We start from the raw sequence: 22,018 nt of genomic DNA on the forward strand, positions 1-22,018 counted from the left end.
AATTCGGTGGGAATTAAATCTCTAAAACAATATCCAACGAGACTTACACCAATATATAATTGGAAGTAGATATAGTGTATAGAGAATTATGATCTTGGAATTAACGTAAATTGAATTGAATACCAGTAACGTGGAGTATATAAGTTATCCCACGTCTCTTTTGCGGGAAGTTAAGTGATGTTTAATGGTAACGTCTAACCTCTGTGATCAGTGCTATTTAACGTGTTAGGGGAATAGCATATAGCACTTATGGCTAGAAGTTATAATAATGACTACTACCTTAGTTAACAGTAATCTAAACAATATAGATATGAAACAGTACAGCACATAAACATGTCACTCTGTGCAGAATTTTAGTCAGAGGCTTTGTCACCACTTTAACCTTTGTTATGATAAATTATTTTGAAACAAGCTCTTTGCAATCATCAATCACAGTATGCTTTCTGATATATGCCAGATTGGAAGGGTAATGCTGGCTTTTATGATTAAACACCACTAGATGGCAGTATTTGCTTTCTGTAGCACGGTTGAGTGACGTACTATTAATTTATGGCACAGGTAGCTGCAATATAGCTTGAGAAAATTTGCAATAGTATACTTATTACATACAGTGGTTTTATATTCACATTAAATCATAAGTTCCTTGGGTCAAAGCATGTTTTGTCTTGAGGTATGGAGTAAAGATAAGAATATATAGGAGAGAAGAGGGCTTATAGTAGAGAGAAAATGAAAGAGGGAGATGGGTAATTGATACCAGATTAGTCAATTCGCGGTTATTAGAGGTAGTACCGCTCCGTCCGTCACCAGCTCTGGTCTCGACAATCCCGATGGGTGATCGATGGGTAGAGGAGATCAAAAAGAAACTCTGCAGCAAAGGGTGGGATCCGTCCTCCCAGAGCCGCAGTTCCAATGCCAGGACAGGGGATCTCCGCACAGAGGTCTGAGTCTGCCGCAATCAGGGTTCGATGACCGGCCGCGGCCGCAGGCCCGTCTTCCACAAGTCCCCACCGGGGCTCTCAGCAGCAGACCTTCCTCCGATATCTGGGTAACAACAGGGGTGGGCAGCACGTCGATCAGTTTCAGTCCGTCCAATCGCCAGCCCAGCAGGCAGCCCCGCCAGCACTCCACACACCACACTAGCAGGTAAGTTCAGCGGGTAGTCGGTTAAAGCTGTGTTTTGGGGATGAATGCCCGTTGCTACCGGAGCACCGCTGCGTCTTCTTCATACAGGGGAATGTGAGGCATGTATCCGATACGTCCCTGAGGTCTTATACAGGGCTGAGTAATCCTCCGTCCCCTCTCTTCACCCGACGGCAGTGGGTCGTATATCCGCCACTAAGGTTACGGGGAGTGGGCTCTAGGGGCAGTCGTCTCCGGCAGTGTCCGCCAGACTGCGCCAGTCAGTTAGGTCCCGGTCACTGCCTACTCGGCTCCGCCACCGAACGGGGGGTAGTCTCGGGATTTCACTACTTTCCCCGATATTAAGTCAAGGTCTCTCTCTAGGCAGCTCAGAGCCACCTCCAACAATGGCTATACCTCGCCACGAGGCACGTAGAGGCGCCGTCTGTGTGGGCCGAGTTCCGGTGGAAATATTTCTCCGCTGTCTCCAATATATGGCTTGCTGTGTGCAGCCAGTCTTCCCACGGCTCTCCGTGCGGATTATATTTGTCAATCAGCCGTTTTAAGGAAGGATGGTGGAAGATTTTGTACAGGAGAGACGGAGAGAGGACTAAAACGCGGCCATCTCGATGCTCCGCCCACCGGAAGTCCCCTTTCTAAGATTCCTAATAATAGCAACTTCAGAGGGGGGGAGCTCTGAAGAACTAGATGTGTGTTCTCTTGTTCTACTGAGGAGCGTCCAGTGAGGGCCTCTGGCTGACTGCTGGGCCACTGGCAATATGGGAAACCAAGGGAGCCCCGAGACTGGGGCCTGAAGGATCCTTCAAGCAACACCTACTGCTCATTCCTACCCACGGGTGAGGTTGATGTGTCAGGCAGACTGGAGAAGTTACCAATGCACTATGGGCCAGAGATGTACAATAGCCATCTTATTATGTCTGTGCACGTGCAGATCCGGGCCTACAATGTCACTCGCAGTGCCCCAAATACCGCAGCTGCTGGTGCTTGGGGGCGGGGTCAGGCAGCGTCGGCAACAGTTTCTTGGCGTGCTGTGTCCTCAGACGCAGCGTCACTGGTCCCGACAGCGAGATTTTGCAGGACATCCTGAGTTACCTGGGAATGAGGGATGTGCCTGCAGTGGCACAAGACGCGGATCAGAGAAGGCGTCAGCAGGCGGCTATCTACACAAGACGCCTCCTGCACCATTAGAATACTGGCACACAGCCACCAAGCACAAAGACGCAGCGGTTATATGGTCTGCACACATTTCTGTATCCGGACCCACGTGCCATTGGTTTCAGTATGAGGAGAGCGCAACATATCCTCTCGCTTCGCGCGCCACCCATTCTATTCCCCCTCGGGTGGTGGCGTTAACCACCCTAGAGGGAATACTGGGTATATTTCGGGATTTTGGCCATTGACATTGCTTCCTAGGATTTTGCGTCAGTATTTCGCCCACAGGGATCCCAACAGTCGGGAAATTAACTGCATACCGTACCATTATCCTCACAGGAGTCCTACTGGAGAAAGGCGCAATATAAATAAAATTATTATTATTCCTATGCAGGACATGCCACGAGCAGATTCCCTATCTAGCTAATGTTGTGCCAAGTCTCCGGCGCGGGAGAGAGTCAACTTCCTCAGAGAGTGTTATTTCCTGCAATGTCAGCCTATTAGCAGCCAGCCACATGGAGAAGAGCTATGGGCCCACAGCTAGGGCTTCCCCATGGCGTCAGTCTATTAGCAGGCAGCCACATGGGAAAGAGCTATGGGCCCACAGCTAGGGCTTCCCCATGGCGTCAGCCTATTAGCAGCCAGCCACATGGAGAAGAGCTATAGGCCCACAGCTAGGGCTTCCCCACGGCGTCAGCCTATTAGAAGCCAGCCACATGAAGAAGAGCTATGGGCCCACAGCTAGGGCTTCCCCACGGCATCAGCCTATTAGCAGCCAGCCACATGGGGAGAGCTATGGGCCCACAGATAGGGCTTCCCCATGCAGTCAGCCACATGGAGAAGAGCTATGGGCCCACAGCTAGGGCTCCCCCATGGCGTCAGTCTATTAGCAGCCAGCCACATGGAGAAGAGCTATGGGCCCACAGCTAGGGCTTCCCCACGGCGTCAGCCTATTAGCAGCAAGCCACATGGAGAAGAGCTATGGGCCCACAGCCAGGGCTCCCCCATGGCGTCAGTCTATTAGCAGCCAGCCACATGGAGAAGAGCTATGGGCCCACAGCTAGGGCTTCCTCATGGCGTCAGTCTACTAGCAGCCAGCCACATGGAGAAGAGCTATGGGCCCACAGCTAGGGCTTCCCCATGGCGTCAGTCTTTTAGCAGCCAGCCACATGGAGAAAAGCTATGGGCCCACAGCTAGGGCTTCCTCATGGCGTCAGCCTATTAGCAGACAGCCACATGGAGAAGTGCTATGGGCCCACAGCTAGGGCTTCCCCATGGCGTCAGCCTATTAGCAGCCAGCCACATGGAGAAAAGCTATGGGCCCACAGCTAAGGCTTCCTCAAGGCGTCAGTCTATTAGCAGCCAGCCACATGGAGAAGTGCTATGAGCCCACAGCTAGGGCTTCCCCATGGCGTCAGCCTATTAGCAGCCAGCCACATGGAGAAGAGCTATAGGCCCACAGCTAGGGCTTCCCTATGGCGTCAGCCTATTAGCAGCCAGCCACATGGAGAAGAGCTATGGGCCCACAGCTAGGGCTTCCTCATGGCGTCAGCCTATTAGCAGCCAGCCACATGGAGAGGAGCTATGGGCCCACAGCTAGGGCTTTCTCATGGCGTCAGTCTATTAGCAGCCAGCCACATGGAGAAGAGCTACGGGCCCACAGCTAGGGCTTCCCCATGGCGTCAGCCTATTAGCAGCCAGCCACATGGAGAAGTGCTATGGGTCCACAGCTAAGGTTTCCCCATGGCGTCAGCCTATTAGCAGCCAGCCACATGGAGAAGTGCTATGGGCCCACAACTAGGGCTCCCCCATGGCGTCAGCCTATTAGCAGGCAGCCACATGGAGAGGTGCTATGGGCCCACAGCTAGGGCTTCCCCATGGCGCCAGTCTATTAGCAGTCAGCCACATGGGGAAGAGCTATGGGCCTACAGCTAGGGCTTCCCCATGGCGTCAGCCTACTAGCAGCCAGCCACATGGAGAAGTGCTATGGGCCCACAGCTAGGGCTCCCCCATGGCGTCAGCCTATTAGCAGGCAGCCAAATGGAGAAGAGCTATGGGCCCACAGCTAGGGCTTCCCCATGGCGTCAGCCTATTAGCAGCCAGCCACATGGGGAAGAGCTATGGGCCCACAGCTAGGGCTTCCCCATGGCGTCAGCCTATTAGCAGCCAGCCACATGGAGAAGAGCTATGGGCCCACAGCTAGGGCTTCCCCATGGCGTCAGCCTATTAGCAGCCAGCCACATGGAGAAGAGCTATGGGCCCACAGCTAAGACTTCTCCATGGCGTCAGCCTATTAGCAGCCAGCCACATGTAGCTGTACTATGGGCCCACAGCTAGGGTTTCCCCATGGCGTCAGTCTATTAGCAGCCAGCCACATGGAGAAGTGCTATGGACCCACAGCTAGGGCTCCCCCATGGCGTCAGCCTATTAGCAGCCAGCCACATGGAGAAGAGCTATGGGCCCACAGCTAGGGCTTCCCCATGGCGTCAGCCTATTAGCAGCCAGCCACATGGAGAAGAGCTATGGGCCCACAGCTAAGACTTCTCCATGGCGTCAGCCTATTAGCAGCCAGCCACATGGAGCTGTACTATGGGCCCACAGCTAGGGTTTCCCCATGGCGTCAGTCTATTAGCAGCCAGCCACATGGAGCAGTACTATGGGCCCACAGCTAATGCTTCCTGATGGATCAGTCCCTTCCTTATGGATAACAGGATACAGGGCCTCTAAATATTCCTCTGCTGAGTATACTCGGTCAGACATTGGCATGCATTGTCTGAAATGTTAGCACCAACTTACAGTCACAGATACACACATCCCCACACAAGTGTGTCGGCATATATTAGGACAATTACACCTGGAATTGAGGAATAGTGGTGGGGAGGCCTCTGTTCATTCTGGGAAATGCAATATGTACACATACAATGCCACAATGCACATTTACTGAGCAGTTAAAGCAAAGCTGTAATACTGTGTTATCAAAACTTCACAGGTCTGTGCAACGGGCCTTTCATAAATAATATATACTGTGATCATATCAGATGCACTCTCTGGACAGACAGACATAGGGGTACAGTCTGGGGATGGACAGACAGGCAGGAGATACAGACTGGGGATGGACAGCCAGAAGATGGAGGCTGCAGATGGGAAGACAGGAGATACAGGCTGGAGATGGACAGACAGGAGATACAGGCTGGAGATGGACAGACAGGAAATACAGGCTGGAGATGGACAGACAGGAGATGCAGGCTGGAGATGAACAGACAGGAGATACAGGCTGGGGATGGACAGACAGGAGATACAGGCTGGGGATGGATAGACAGGAGATACAGGCTGGGGATGGACAGACAGGAGATACAGGCTGGGGATGGACAGACAGGAGATACAGGCTGGAGATGGACAGACAGGAGATACAGGCTGGGGATGGACAGACAGGAGATACAGGCTGGGGATGGACAGACAGGAGATACAGGCTGGGGATGGACAGACAGGAGATACAGGCTGGGGATGGACAGACAGGAGATACAGGCTGGAGATGGACAGACAGGAGATACAGGCTGGGGATGGACAGACAGGAGATACAGGCTGGGGATGGACAGACAGGAGATACAGGCTGGAGATGGACAGACAGGAGATACAGGCTGGAGATGGACAGACAGGAGATACAGGCTGGGGATGGACAGACAGGAGATACAGGCTGGGGATGGACAGACAGGAGATACAGGCTGGAGATGGACAGACAGGAGATACAGGCTGGGGATGGACAGACAGGAGATACAGGCTGGGGATGGACAGACAGGAGATACAGGCTGGGGATGGACAGACAGGAGATACAGGCTGGGGATGGACAGACTGGAGATACAGGTTGGAGATGGACAGACAGGAGATACAGGCTGGAGATGGACAGACAGGAGATACAGGCTGGAGATGGACAGACAGGAGATACAGGCTGGAGATGGACAGACAGGAGATACAGGCTGGGGATGGACAGACAGGAGATACAGGCTGGAGATGGACAGACAGGAGATACAGGCTGGAGATGGACAGACAGGAGATACAGGCTGGAGATGGACAGACAGGAGATACAGGCTGGGGATGGACAGACAGGAGATACAGGCTGGGGATGGACAGACAGGAGATACAGGCTGGGGATGGACAGCAGGAGATACAGGCTGCAGATGGATAGACAGGGGATGCAGGCTACCGATGGACAGCCAGGAGATACAGGCTGGGAATGGACAGACAGGCGATACAGGCTGCAGATGGACAGACAGGAGATACAGGTTGCAGATGGACAGACAGGCTGGGGATGGATGGACAGGGGATGCAGGCTGCAGATGGACAGACATGAGATACAGGCTAGAGATGGACAGACAGGAGATACAGGCTAGGGATGGACAGACAGAAGATACAGGCTAGGGATCTACAGACAGGAGATACAGGCTAGGGATGGACAGACAGGAGATACAGGCTAGGGATGGACAGACAGGAGATACAGGCTAGGGATGGACAGACAGAAGATACAGGCTAGGGATGGACAGACAGGAGATACAGGCTAGGGATGGACAGACAGAAGATACAGGCTAGGGATGGACAGACAGGAGATACATGCTGCAGATGGACAGACAGAAGATACAGGCTAGGGATGGACAGACAGGAGATACATGCTGCAGATGGACAGACAGGAGATACAGGCTAGGGATGGACAGACAGCAGATACAGGCTAGGGATGGACAGACAGGAGATACAGGCTAGGGATGGATGGATAGGGGATGCAGGCTGCAGATGGACAGACAGCAGATACAGGCTAGGGATGGACAGACAGGAGATACATGCTGCAGATGGACAGACAGAAGATACAGGCTAGGGATGGACAGACAGGAGATACATGCTGCAGATGGACAGACAGGAGATACAGGCTAGGGATGGACAGACAGCAGATACAGGCTAGGGATGGACAGACAGCAGATACAGGCTGTAGATGGACAGACAGCAGATACAGGCTGAGTACAGACAGGACATGCAGGCTGAGGACAGGAGGCAGGGTGGCACTGGAAGGCTGGCAGGGAGAGAGGTTTGCTGACTCATTCTCCATGTCACAATGAGAGGTGTGAGATACGCAGATAACGGATTAGAAACTGCGAACTTCCAGCCGGCTGATTTCTCTGTGATATAAGTAGCATCCTCCGCCCTCCACATTCCTGCCATCCCCAGCCTCTATCCTCCTGCAGTACCCATCCATGCAACTTCTAACTCCTTACCATCCCCTGCACCCAAGCTGCCATAATGCCACTCCCCACCTACAGCACCACTGCCGGGCACTCACCTCTCTCCTCCCCGTGCCACAGAGATAACAAGGAGGAAAACATCTTCTACCATCCACATGAAGAGACTTCTGGCTCCTCCTTCCCAACTGATGGACCAAAACACAGAGAAGATCCATCCACCCCTTCCTCCGCCCACCTGGCACCCATCTACCCATTCTGGATGCCAACTGTACATTTTACCCACCTATTTATATTGCATGTAAGTACACATTCTATAGTTACTATACGTAGATACTAACAAATACCCTACAACAATATGCCCCCTCCTACTGTAATATCCCCTCACACCAGCCATCTCTATATACCCCAGTTATCTACCACTCCCCTGTACACCCTCTACTACTGTAATACCCCTCACATCAGCCATCCCCATATACCCTAATTACCTACCACTCCCCTGTACACCCCCTACCACTGTAATACACACTCACATCAGCCATCCCCATATACCCCAATTACCTACCACTCTCCTGTATACCCCCTACTACTGTAATACCCTTTCACATCAGCCATCCCCATATACCCCAATTACCTACCACTCTCCTGTATACCCCTACTACTGTAATACCCCCTCACATCAGCCATCCCATATACCCCAATTACCTACCACTCCCCTGTATACACCCTACTACTGTAATACCCCCTCACATCAGCCATCCCATATACCCCAATTACCTACCACTCTCCTGTATACCCCCTACTACTGTAATACCCCCTCACATCAGCCATCCCCATATACCCCAATTACCTACCACTCTCCTGTATACCCCTACTACTGTAATACCCCCTCACATCAGCCATCCCATATACACCAATTACCTACCACTCTCCTATATACCCCTACTACTGTAATACCCCTCACATCGGCCATTCCCATATACCCCAATTACCTACCACTCCCCTGTATACCCCCTACTACTGTAATACCCCTCACATCAGCCATCCCATACACCAACCAATTACCTACCACTCCCCTGTATACCCCCTCACATCAGCCATCCCCATATACCCACCAATTACCTAACACTGCCCTGTATACCCCCTACTACTGTAATACCCCCTCACAACAGCCATCCCCATATACCCCAATTACCTACCACTCCCTTGTATACCCCCTACTACTGTCATACCCCCTCACATCAGCCATCCCATATATCCCAATTACCTACCACTCCCTTGTATACCCCCTACTACTGTAATACCCCCTCACATCAGCCATCCCCATATACCCCAATTACCTACCACTCCCCTGTACACACCCTACTACTGTAATACCCCCTCACATCAGCCATCCCCATTTACCCACCAATTACCTACCACTCCCCTGTATACACCCTACTACTGTAATACCCCCTCACATCAGCCATCCCATATACCCCAATTACCTACCACTCCCCTGTACACACCCTACTACTGTAATACCACCTCACATCAGCCATCCCCATTTACCCACCAATTACCTACCTCTCTCCTGTATACCCCCTACTACTGTAATACCCCCTCACATCAGCCATCCCATATACCCCAATTACCTACCACTCCCCTGTATACACCCTACTACTGTAATACCCCTCACATCAGCCATCCCATATACCCCAATTACCAACCACTCCCCTGTATACCCCCTACTACTGTAATAGCCCTCACATCAGCCATTCCCATTCACCCCAATTACCTACCACTCCCCTGTATACCCCCTACTACTGTAATACCCCCTCACATCAGCCATCCCATATACCCCAATTACCTACCACTCCCCTGTATACACCCTACTACTGTAATACCCCTCACATCAGCCATCCCACATACCCCAATTACCAACCACTCCCCTGTATACCCCCTACTACTGTAATAGCCCTCACATCAGCCATTCCCATTTACCCCAATTACCTACCACTCCCCTGTATACCCCCTACTACTGTAATACCCCCTCACATCAGCCATCCTCATATACCCCAATTACCTAAAAGTCCCCTGTATACCCCCTACTACTGTAATACCCCCTCACATCAGCCATCCCCATATACCCCAATTACCTACCACTCCCCTGTATACACCCTACTACTGTAATACCCGCTCACATCAGCCATCCCATATACCCCAATTACCTACCACTCCCCTGTATACCCCCTACAATTGTATTACCCCCTCACATCAGCCATCCCATATACCCCAATTACCTACCACTCCCCTGTATACACCCTACTACTGTAATACCCCTCACATCAGCCATCCCATATACCCCAATTACCAACCACTCCCCTGTATACCCCCTACTACTGTAATAGCCCTCACATCAGCCATTCCCATTTACCCCAATTACCTACCACTCCCCTGTATACCCCCTACTACTGTAATACCCCCTCACATCAGCCATCCTCATATACCCCAATTACCTAAAAGTCCCCTTTATACCCCCTACTACTGTAATACCCCCTCACATCAGCCATCCCCATGTACCCCAATTACCTACCACTCCACTGTATACAGTGACCCTACTACTGTAATACCCCCTCACATCAGCCTTCCCATATACCTTTCCCATATACCCCAATTACCTACCACTCCCCTGTATACCCCCTACAATTGTAGTACCCCCTCACATCAGCCATTCTTATATACCCCAATTACCTACCACTCCCCTGTATACCCCTACTACTGTAATACCCCCCTCACATCAGCCATCCCATATACCCCAATTACCTACCACTCCCCTGTATACCCCCTACTACTGTAATACCCCTCACATCAGCCATCCCATATACACCAATTACCTAAAAGTCCCCTATATACCCCCTACTACTGTAATACCCCCTCACATCAGCCATCCCCATATACCCCAATTACCTACCACTCCCCTGTATACCCCCTACTACTGTAATACCCCCTCACATCAGCCATCCCATATACCCCAATTACCTACTACTCCCCTGTATACCCCTACTACTGTAATACCCCCTCACATCAGCCATTCCCATATACCCAAATTACCACTCCCCTGTATACCCTCTACTAATGTAATACCCCCTCACATAAGCCATCCCCATATACCCTAATTACCTACCACTCCCCTGTATACCCCTACTACTGTAATACCCCCTCACATCAGCCATCCCCATATACCCTAATTACCTACCACACCCCTGTATAATCCCTACTACTGTAATACACCCTCACATCAGCCATCCCTATATACCCCAATTACCTACCACTCCCCTGTATACCCCTACTACTATAATGCCCCCTCACATCAGCCATTCCCATATACCCCAATTACCTACCACTCCCCTGTACACACCCTACTACTGTAATACCCCCTCACATCAGCCATCCCCATTTACCCACCAATTACCTACCTCTCTCCTGTATACACCCTACTACTGTAATACCCCTTCACATCAGCCTTCCCCATATACCCCAATTACCTACCACTCCCCTGTATACCCAACTACTGTATTACCCCCTCACATCAGCCATTCCCATATACCCCAATTACCTACCACTCCCCTGTATTCCCCTACTACTGTAATACCCCCTCACATCAGCCATCCCCATATACCCTAATTACCTACCACACCCCCGTATAATCCCTACTACTGTAATACACCCTCACATCAGCCATCCCTATATACCCCAATTACCTACCACTCCCCTGTACACACCCTACTACTGTAATACCCCCTCACATCAGCCATCCCATATATCCCAATTACCTACCACTCCCCTGTATACCCCCTACTACTGTAATACCCCCTCACATCAGCCATCCCATATACCCCAATTACCTACCACTCCCCTGTATACCCCCTACTACTGTAATACCCCTCATTCAGCCATCCTCATATACCCCAATTACCTAAAAGTCCCCTGTATACCCCCTACTACTGTAATACCCCCTCACATCAGCCATCCCATATACCCCAATTACCTACCACTCCCCTGTATACCCCCTACTACTGTAATACCCCTCACATCAGCCATCCTCATATACCCCAATTACCTAAAAGTCCCCTGTATACCCCCTACTACTGTAATACCCCCTCACATCAGCCTTCCCCATATACCCCAATTACCTACCACTCCCCTGTATACCCTACTACTGTATTACCCCCTCACATCAGCCATTCCCATATACCCCAATTACCTACCACTCCCCTGTATACCCCTACTACTGTAATACCCCCTCACATCAGCCATCCCTATACCCTAATTACCTACCACACCCCTGTACAATCCCTACTACTGTAATACACCCTCACATCAGCCATCCCTATATACCCCAATTACCTACCACTCCCCTGTATACCCCCTACTACTATAATGCCCCCTCACATCAGCCATTCCCATATACCCCAATTACCTACCACTCCCCTGTACACACCCTACTACTGTAATACCCCCTCACATCAGCCATCCCCATTTACCCACCAATTACCTACCACTCCCCTGTATACACCCCCTACTACTGTAATACCCCCTCACATCAGCCATCCCATATATCCCAATTACCTACCACTCCCCTGTATACCCCATACTACTCTAATACCCCTCACATCAGCCATCCCATATACCCCAATTACCTACCACTCCCATGTATACCCCCTACTACTGTAATACCCCTCACATCAGCCATCCTCATATACCCCAATTACCTAAAAGTCCCCTGTATACCTCCTACTACTGTAATACCCCCTCACATCAGCCATCCCAATATACCCCAATTACCTACCACTCCCCTGTATACCCCCTACTACTGTAATACCCCTCACATCAGCCATCCTCATATACCCCAATTACTTAAAAGTCCCCTGTATACCCCCTACTACTCTAATACCCCCTCACATCAGCCATCCCCATATACCCCAATTACCTACCACTCCCCTGTATACCTCCTACTACTGTAATACCCCTCACATCAGCCATCCTCATATACCCCAATTACCTAAAAGTCCCCTGTATACCCCCTACTACTGTAATACATCCTCAGATCAGCCATCCCCATATACCCTAATTACCTACCACACCCCTGTTTAATCCCTACTACTGTAATACACCCTCACATCAGCCATCCCTATATACCCCAATTACCGACACTCCCCTGTATACCCCCTACTACTATAATACCCCCTCACATCAGCAATCCCCATATACCCCAATTACCTACGACTCCCCTGTATACCCCCTACTACTGTAATACCTCCTCACATCAGCCATCCCCATATACCCCAATTACCTACCACTCCCCTGTATACACCCTACTACTGTAATACCCCCTCACATCAGCCTTCCCCATATACCCCAATTACCTACCACTCCCCTGTATACCCCCTACAATTGTATTACCCCCTCACATCAGCCATTCCCATATACCCCAATTACCTACCACTCCCCTGTATACCCCTACTACTGTAATACCCCCTCACATCAGCCATCCCCATATACCCTAATTACCTACCACTCCCCTGTACACACCCTACTACTGTAATACCCCCCCTCACATCAGCCATCCTATATACCCCAATTACCTACCACTCCCCTGTATACCTCCTACTACTGTAATACCCCTCACATCAGCCATCCTCATATACCCCAATTACCTAAAAGTCCCCTGTATACCCCCTACTACTGTAATACCCCCTCACATCAGCCATCCCCATATACCCCAATTACCTACCACTCCCCTGTATACCCCCTACTACTGTAATACCCCCTCACATCAGCCATCCCATATACCCCAATTTCCTACCACTCCCCTGTATACACCCTACTACTGTAATACCCCTCACATCAGCCATTCCCATATACCCTAATTATCTACCAATTCCCTGTATAACCCCTACTACTGTAATACCCCCTCACATCAGCCATCCCCATATACCCCAATTACCTACCACTCCCCTGTATACCCCCTACTACTGTAATACCCCTCACATCAGCCATTCCCATATACCCTAATTATTCCCTGTATAACCCCTACTACTGTAATACCCCCTCACATCAGCCATCCCATATACCCCAATTTCCTACCACTCCCCTGTATACACCCTACTACTGTAATACCCCCTCACATCAGCCTTCCGCATATACCCCAATTACCTACCACTCCCCTGTATACCCCCTACTACTGTAATACCCCTCACATCAGCCATTCCCATATACCCTAATTATCTACCAATTCCCTGTATAACCCCTACTACTGTAATATCCCTCACATCAGCCATCCCCATATATCCCAAGTACCTACCACTCCCCTGTATACACCCTACTACTGTAATACCCCTCACATCAGCCATTCCCATATACCCTAATTATCTACCAATTCCCTGTATAACCCCTACTACTGTAATATCCCTCACATCAGCCATCCCCATATACCCTACTTACCTACCACACCCCTGTTTAATCCCTACTACTGTAATACACCCTCACATCAGCCATCCCTATATACCCCAATTAACTACCACTCCCCTGTATACCCCCTACTACTATAATATCCCCTCACATCAGCCATCCCCATATACCCCAATTACCTACCACTCCCCTGTATACCCCCTACTACTGTAATACCCCCTCACATCAGCCATCCCATATACCCCAATTTCCTACCACTCCCCTGTATACACCCTACTACTGTAATACCCCCTCACATCAGCCTTCCGCATATACCCCAATTACCTACCACTCCCCTGTATACCCCCTACTACTGTAATACCCCTCACATCAGCCATTCCCATATACCCTAATTATCTACCAATTCCCTGTATAACCCCTACTACTGTAATATCCCTCACATCAGCCATCCCTATATATCCCAAGTACCTACCACTCCCCTGTATACCCCTTAATACTGTAATATCCTCTCACATCAGCCATCCCCATATACCCGTTACCTACCACTCCCCTGTATACCTCCTTCTACTGTAATACCCTCTCACATCAGCCATCCCATATACCCCAATTACCTACCACTACCCTATATACCCCCTACTGCTGTAATACCCCCTCACATAAGCCATCCCATATACCCCAATTACCAACTACTCACCTGTATACCCCCTACTACTGCAATATCCCCTCACATCAGCCATTCCCATATACCCCAATTACCTACCACTCCCCTGTATACACCCTACTACTGCAATATCCCCTCACATCAGCCATTCCCATATACCCCAATTACCTACCACTCCATCGTATACCAACTATTGATGGATACCCCCTAACATTACTACATGCCAGATGCCCCAAATATACTTACCTACTATCTACATATTGCTGGACATCCCCTCACATTACTACATGCTACTTCCCCTCTACATACTGGTAGATAAACTCTAACAATAGTACATACCTGATGCCCCAGATACTCCTACCTCCCCTCTACATACTGCTGGATACCCCCTCACATTACTGCATGCCAGAAGCCCCAGATACACCTACCTCCCCTCTACATACTGTTGGATACCCCCTCACATTACTGCATGTCAGATGCTCCAGATACACCTACCTCCCCTCTACACACTGCTGGATACCCCCTCACATTAGCACATGCCAGATGCCCCAGATACACCTGCCTCACCTCTACATATTGCTGGATACCCCCTCACATTACTGCATGCCAGATGCCCCAGATACACCTACCTACCCCCTACACACTGCTGGATACCCTCACATTAGCACGGGTGTGGTTCATCAAATCGACAGTATCTAGGTCGACAATGTTTAGGTCGACCACTATAGGTCGACAGTCACTAGGTCGACATGGATGGAAGGTCGACAGGGTTTCTAGGTCGACATGTGCTAGGTTGACAGGTCTAAAGGTCAACATGAGTTTTTTTTTTTTGGTGTCATTTTCTTCGTAGAGTGACCGGGATCCCAAATTAGTGCACCGCGTTCGCTCGCCATGCTTCGGGCATGGTGCCTTCGCTCCGCTACCGCTTCGCTCGGCACACTTTACCGTTCCAATCGTAGTTCACGTGGATCGTTAAGTATGAAAAAATTCAAAAAAAGAAAAAAAAAATGTGAAAAACTCATGTCGACCTTTAGAGCTGTCGACCTAGAAACCCTGTCGACCTTCCATCCATGTCGACCTATAGTGGTCGACCTAAACATTGTCGACCAAGATACCGTCGATCTTCAGACCGGATACCCATTAGCACATGCCAGATGTTCCAGATACACCTACCTACTAAGGCACATAGCAGATACACCTACTTCCCCTGTACACACTCACATTAGCACATGCCAGATGCCCCAGAGACACCTACCAGACACCTACCTCCACTGTACACACTGCTGGATACCTGCTCACATTAGCACATGCCAAATGCCCCAGATACACCTACCTCCCCTCTACACACTGCTAGATACTCCCTCACATCAGCACATTCCGGATGCCCCAGAGACACCTACCTACCCCCTACACACTGCTGGATACCCTCACATTAGCACATGCCAGATGTTCCAGATACACCTACCTACCAGGCACATAGTAGATACACCTACTTCCCCTGTACACACTCACATTAGCACATGCCAGATGTCCCAGAGACACCTACCAGACACCTACCTCCACTGTACACACTGCTGGATACCTGCTCACATTAGCACATGCCAAATGCCCCAGAGACACCTACCAGACACCTACCTCCACTGTACACACTGCTGGATACCTGCTCACATTAGCACATGCCAAATGCCCCAGAGACACCTACCAGACACCTACCTCCACTGTACACACTGCTGGATACCTGCTCACATTAGCACATGCCAAATGCCCCAGAGACACCTACCAGACACCTACCTCCACTGTACACACTGCTGGATACCTGCTCACATTAGCACATGCCAAATGCCCCAGATACACCTACCTCCCCTCTACACACTGCTAGATACTCCCTCACATCAGCACATTCCGGATGCCCCAGAGACACCTACCTAACAGGCACACACATACCTCCCTGCACACACTGCTGGATAGCCCCTCACATTTGCACATATAAGACACACCTACATCATCCAGGACGCAGCAGCCCATCATGCGCACATACTGTGACAGAACAGACAAGGTGACTGATCATACATGACACCGACATGTGCCCAGCAGTCTGTTACCTGCCCAAACTTCTATCTTGTGCCGCAGAAGCCTCATTATGTGCTGCTGTGAGAGAGGCGGCAGAGGATGGAATGAGGGGAGAGGAGGGAGGGGGACAGCGGAGACTGCAGCTGCCTCCGCATCACACACAATGCACACAGACTGGGGCAACATCTGGCCACAGAGACAAAGGATGGAGAGCTTAGAGGAAGGGGTGGGCTGCAGGGACACAGGGCAGGAGAATGGCTGCCAGCAGGTTGTTATCATCACACAGTAACCCTTCTGCAGACAGATGGCCACCCATCGCTGGCAGTGCATCTGCAGCCAGCACAAAGGCATCGTAGCTGCCATGTTGTATCCCCACCCCACCTCGCCCACAGGGCTGCCAGCGGCCTCCAGTAGGTACTTACAGTCACCTCTCCCCTAGACAGCAGCCGTCCACGTGTTGAGCGGTCTCTATTCTTCTGGCTGTCTGTTGGGTGGGAAGGGGAGGAGGGGCTCCTGTGTCCACAGCTCAGTCTCTGGCAGCAATACAGTGGGTGAAGCGGTGCTGCGTCAGTGGGGAGGGGAGGAGGTGGAGTCCAGCGATGTAGAGCGCAAGCTCTGCGCCTCTTCTATACACACACCTAGCATGCAGTAATACTGTGTAACTGCAGGAAAGACGAGGATCTGTGCAGTGCTCGTTACCTGGCCTAGTGACAGCATATATTGTATGTGAGGCACTGCAATACATGTCATGGGAAGCTGATGCCTCCTGTCTCATCCCTCTGACCCTGATGCCCCATGTCTCATCCCCCTGACCCTGATGCCTCATTCCTCTGACCCTAATGCCTCATCCCTCTGACCCTTATGTATCATCTCTCTGACCCTGATGTCTCATTCCTCTGACACTAATGCCTCATCCCTCTGACCCTGCTGTCTCATTCCTCTGACACTAATGCCTCATCCCTCTGACCCTTATGTCTCATCCCTCTGACCCGGATGCCTCATCCCTCTGACCCTGATGTCTCATTCCTCTGACACTAATGCCTCATCCCTCTGACCCTTATGTCTTATCCCCAGGACCGTCTTAACAGCAGTGTGGGCCCCTGGGCACAGCAATGCACTGGAGCCCCTACCCATCCTCCAGGGGGGTGCTATCAGCGGCAGCTTAGATGTTCCGTGGGCGGTAGGGGGTATACTAACTTCCGCCCAGCATATAGGACCTGGAGCAGTAATTTCTGCTAATTACTCCTTTACTGCACAGATGGGGTGGGAGGGAGAACACTGAACTGTAGAAGGTAGCATTGGGCTGACTGAAGGGGCCCCGGTACATGACTTCCAGGGTGGTAGGGGGTGTTTAATATGTAAGGGAGGGGTCGATAGTGGAGTGGGCTTAATATTCATCATTTTCTGGTGAGAGAGCAGCTTGCTTGACTGCAGATATCTCCAGTTCCTGGAAAAAGATTTCTTAGCTTTGAATGGGATAAAAAATTAGAGTGTCTCACCTATCAGGAGGTAATGGGGACTTGGGATTCAGGGTTCAGGAGCCAGAGCAATCCACCAACGAATATATAAAACTGCATTCCAGGCGTGTGGAGCTGGAGCAGGGGCCAGCTGCTGGAAGGCTGATATCTCTGGTTCTGGGCATAGCAGAGACAAGCTGCCAGTGTCCACAGAAAGTGGAGAGTCCCAGATTTTGCTATATACCCTCAGAAAAACTCTAAATCATACAGAGCCCGAGATATCCGGCTGGGAAGAGCAATTAACAGGCTTGGATGGGGACTACTGCTTTGAAGTCGGATATCTCTGGTTCCCTAGGGCCGATTTTCAAAAATCTGGTACCTCTGGAAAGAGGGGACCCTCAGCTATCAGACTAGGGCCCTTATACTCCTGGGGTCCTTGGGCAAGAGCCCATTGAGCCCATACGAAAAGACGGCCCTGCTTATCCCTCTGACCCTTATGTCTCATCCCTCTGACCCAGATGCCTCATGTCTCATCCCTCTGACCCTGATACCTCATGTCTCTGACAGTGATGCCTCATTCCTCTGACCCTGTTGTCTCGTCCCTCTGACACGTCACGTAATAGTCTGCCCCAGAGACGCTCATCTGTGGGATGAGGGGCAGATAGCGATGGGAAAGAAAGCGGTTCCGTTATTGCACCACATGCAGTAACCGTCTCATTCAAAATACAATGTAACTGGCTGCTAGGTCTGGCTCTGGCTGCCATGGGAACATAATATGTATATGTGATAAGTAGGTCCAGGATTTTTAGGATCTGAAAAAGTAAAATTAGTTTCTTCAATCCATGTTTTAGGATTTTATAGGTTTTAAAACTCTCAGTTTAGGAATTTACACGTTGTATGAGAATAAAACAAAACCAAGCGACGTCTCATTACGTGTGAGACACTGCGCCTTTATTACAGATGTGTCCTGCTACCATACTTCCCTACTGGCCAGATATGCGCGGGAATTACCAGTTTTTGGGGAGAAGAGCCGAAGTGTGCATGCGCACAGTGTCTGTTTGCGGGAGACAGGGGGACTGGGTAATGGCGCGTGCAGGCTCCGTTTCTGGCCCCCTCCTCTCTGGCAAAGAGTAGAGTCCGGTATTATGCCAGTGTGTACGGTGCATGCGCAGGTCTCCAGGAACATGGCGCCTGCACCTTGTTCCCGGTTACATCTCCAGTGCACATGCGCAAATCACGCTGCTGTGGCCATATTCCCAGTGACTTGTGTCTGCAGTGCAGAGCCACCGCCACAGGACTCTGGAGGGGTAAGTATAATATACGGGTGCGGGGTGTGCACCCATTATAGAAATGCCTATGGGGGTTGGACATGCCCCCACAGTGACAAAGACAGGAGGTGTGTTTCGCAACAGGGGCATTCCTGCGTCTGTGACATACGTGACCCACAAGCTGAGATCCCGGGCGCAGGACACGAGAAGCGTAACGCAGAATGTGGTGCACCCATGTGTGTTGTATGCAGATCACAGGTGTGTACATGACCTGGAAACAGGAATGTACACACAGCACCCTGTACACAAGGGACCTGACAAGCAGCTTTCAGACAGAAATCCCTGCATCTCTACAGCGCAGCTTCTCCCAGAGATCTGCTAGCCGAGGCCAGATCCATCCCAGGACGCCTCCAGGCCTGACCACAGCAGCCTAGCACCACAGCCCTGGACAGCGTTCTATCAGCAGAAGGCAGTGGGCTATTTCTGGCTGGCACACAGAATGAGAGGAGTTCTGGCTCCATGTAGGGGTATATCAGGGAACATGCCATTGTGTGACAGTGCTGGTGGTGTGATGTACCAGACAAGATCTATGTGCTGACACCATTCCATCACTGAGCAACTACACAGGCCTGTCTCCTACTGCCTGTCACATCAGCAACACCCATACAGGGTACATTCACCATCACTGAGCAGCTACACAGGCCTGTCTCCTACTGCCTCTCACATCAGCTACACTCATACAGGACACATTCACCATCACTGAGCAGCTACACAGGCCTGTCTCCTGCTGCCTCTCACATCAGCTACACCCCCATACAGGGCACATTCACCATCACTGAGCAGCTACACAGGCCTGTCTCCTACTGCCTGTCACATCAGCAACACTCATACAGGGCACATTCACCATCACTGAGCAGCTACACAGGCCTGCCTCCTGCTGCCTCTCACATCAGCAACACCCCCACACAGGAAACATTCACCATCACTGAGCAGCTACACGGGCCTGTCTCCTAATGCCTCTCACATCAGCAACACCCATACAGGACACATTCACCATCACTGAGCAGCTACACAGGCCTGTCTCCTACTGCCTGTCACATCAGCAACACCCCCATACAGGGCACATTCACCATCACTGAGCAGCTACACAGGCCTGTCTCCTGCTGCCTCTCACATCAGCAACACCCCCATACAGGGCACAGTCACCATCACTGAGCAGCTACACAGGCCTGTCTCCTGCTGCCTCTCACATCAGCAACACTCATACAGGACACATTCACCATCACTGAGCAGCTACACAGGCCTGTCTCCTGCTGCCTCTCACATCAGCAACACCCCCATACAGGGCACAGTCACCATCACTGAGCAGCTACACGGGCCTGTCTCCTACTGCCTCTCACATCAGCTACACCCCCATACAGGGCACATTCACCATCACTGAGCATCTACACGGGCCGGTCTCCTACTGCCTCTCACATCAGCTACACCCCCCATACAGGACACATTCACCATCACTGAGCAGCTACACAGGCCTGTCTCCTGCTGCCTCTCACATCAGCAACACCCATACAGGACACATTCACCATCACTGAGCAGCTACACAGGCCTGTCTCCTGCTGCCTCTCACATCAGCAACACCCCCATACAGGGCACAGTCACCATCACTGAGCAGCTACACGGGCCTGTCTCCTACTGCCTCTCACATCAGCTACACCCCCATACAGGGCACATTCACCATCACTGAGCAGCTACACGGGCCTGTCTCCTACTGCCTCTCACATCAGCAACACCCCCATACAGGGCACATTCACCATCACTGAGCAGCTACACAGGCCTGTCTCCTGCTGCCTCTCACATCAGCAACACCCATACAGGACACATTCACCATCACTGAGCAGCTACGCGGGCCTGTCTCCTACTGCCTCTCACATCAGCAACACTCCCATACAGGACACATTCACCATCACTGAGCAGCTACACAGGCCTGTCTCCTACTGCCTCTCACATCAGCAACACCCATACAGGACACATTCACAATCACTGAGCAGCTACACAGGCCTGTCTCCTGCTGCCTCTCACATCAGCAACACCCATACAGGGCACATTCACCATCACTGAGCAGCTACACGGGCCTGTCTCCTACTGCCTCTCACATCAGCAACACCCATACAGGACACATTCACCATCACTGAGCAGCTACACAGGCCTGTCTCCTACTGCCTCTCACATCAGTAACACCCATACAGGGCACATTCACCATCACTGAGCAGCTACACAGGCCTGTCTCCTGCTGCCTCTCACATCAGCAACACCCCCCATACAGGACACATTCACCATCACTGAGCAGCTACACGAGCCTGTCTCCTGCTGCCTGTCACATCAGCAACACTCATACAGGGCACATTCACCATCACTGAGCAGCTACACAGGCCTGTCTCCTACTGCCTGTCACATCAGCAACACCCCCATACAGGACACATTCACCATCACTGAGCAGCTACACAGGCCTGTCTCCTGCTGCCTCTCACATCAGCTACACCCCCATACACGGCACATTCACCATCACTGAGCAGCTACACGGGCCTGTCTCCTGCT

The 22,018-nt window shown here is 51.1% G+C and overlaps 1 protein-coding gene across 6 annotated transcripts in view; it reads right to left on the reverse strand.

Moving 5' to 3' along the window:
• The window catches only part of NDRG4 (NDRG family member 4), a 230,300-nt gene extending 213,018 nt beyond the window's left edge, over positions 1-17,282 (reverse strand). For 2 of the 6 annotated variants that reach the window (XM_063945835.1, XM_063945834.1), the window contains exon 1: positions 16,731-16,821. In XM_063945835.1, the coding sequence (XP_063801905.1) occupies positions 16,731-16,767 (37 nt within the window). In that variant the 5' untranslated portion in view covers positions 16,768-16,821. Of the gene's footprint in view, positions 1-7,615; positions 7,691-16,730; positions 16,823-17,120 lie in introns of those variants that run through there. The other 4 variants (XM_063945839.1, XM_063945837.1, XM_063945833.1 and 1 more) reach the window with 4 other exon arrangements.
• Positions 17,283-22,018: the final 4,736 nt, after the last annotated feature.

Source organism: Pseudophryne corroboree, chromosome 11 (assembly GCF_028390025.1).
Source record: "Pseudophryne corroboree isolate aPseCor3 chromosome 11, aPseCor3.hap2, whole genome shotgun sequence".
Taxonomy (NCBI): domain Eukaryota; kingdom Metazoa; phylum Chordata; class Amphibia; order Anura; family Myobatrachidae; genus Pseudophryne; species Pseudophryne corroboree.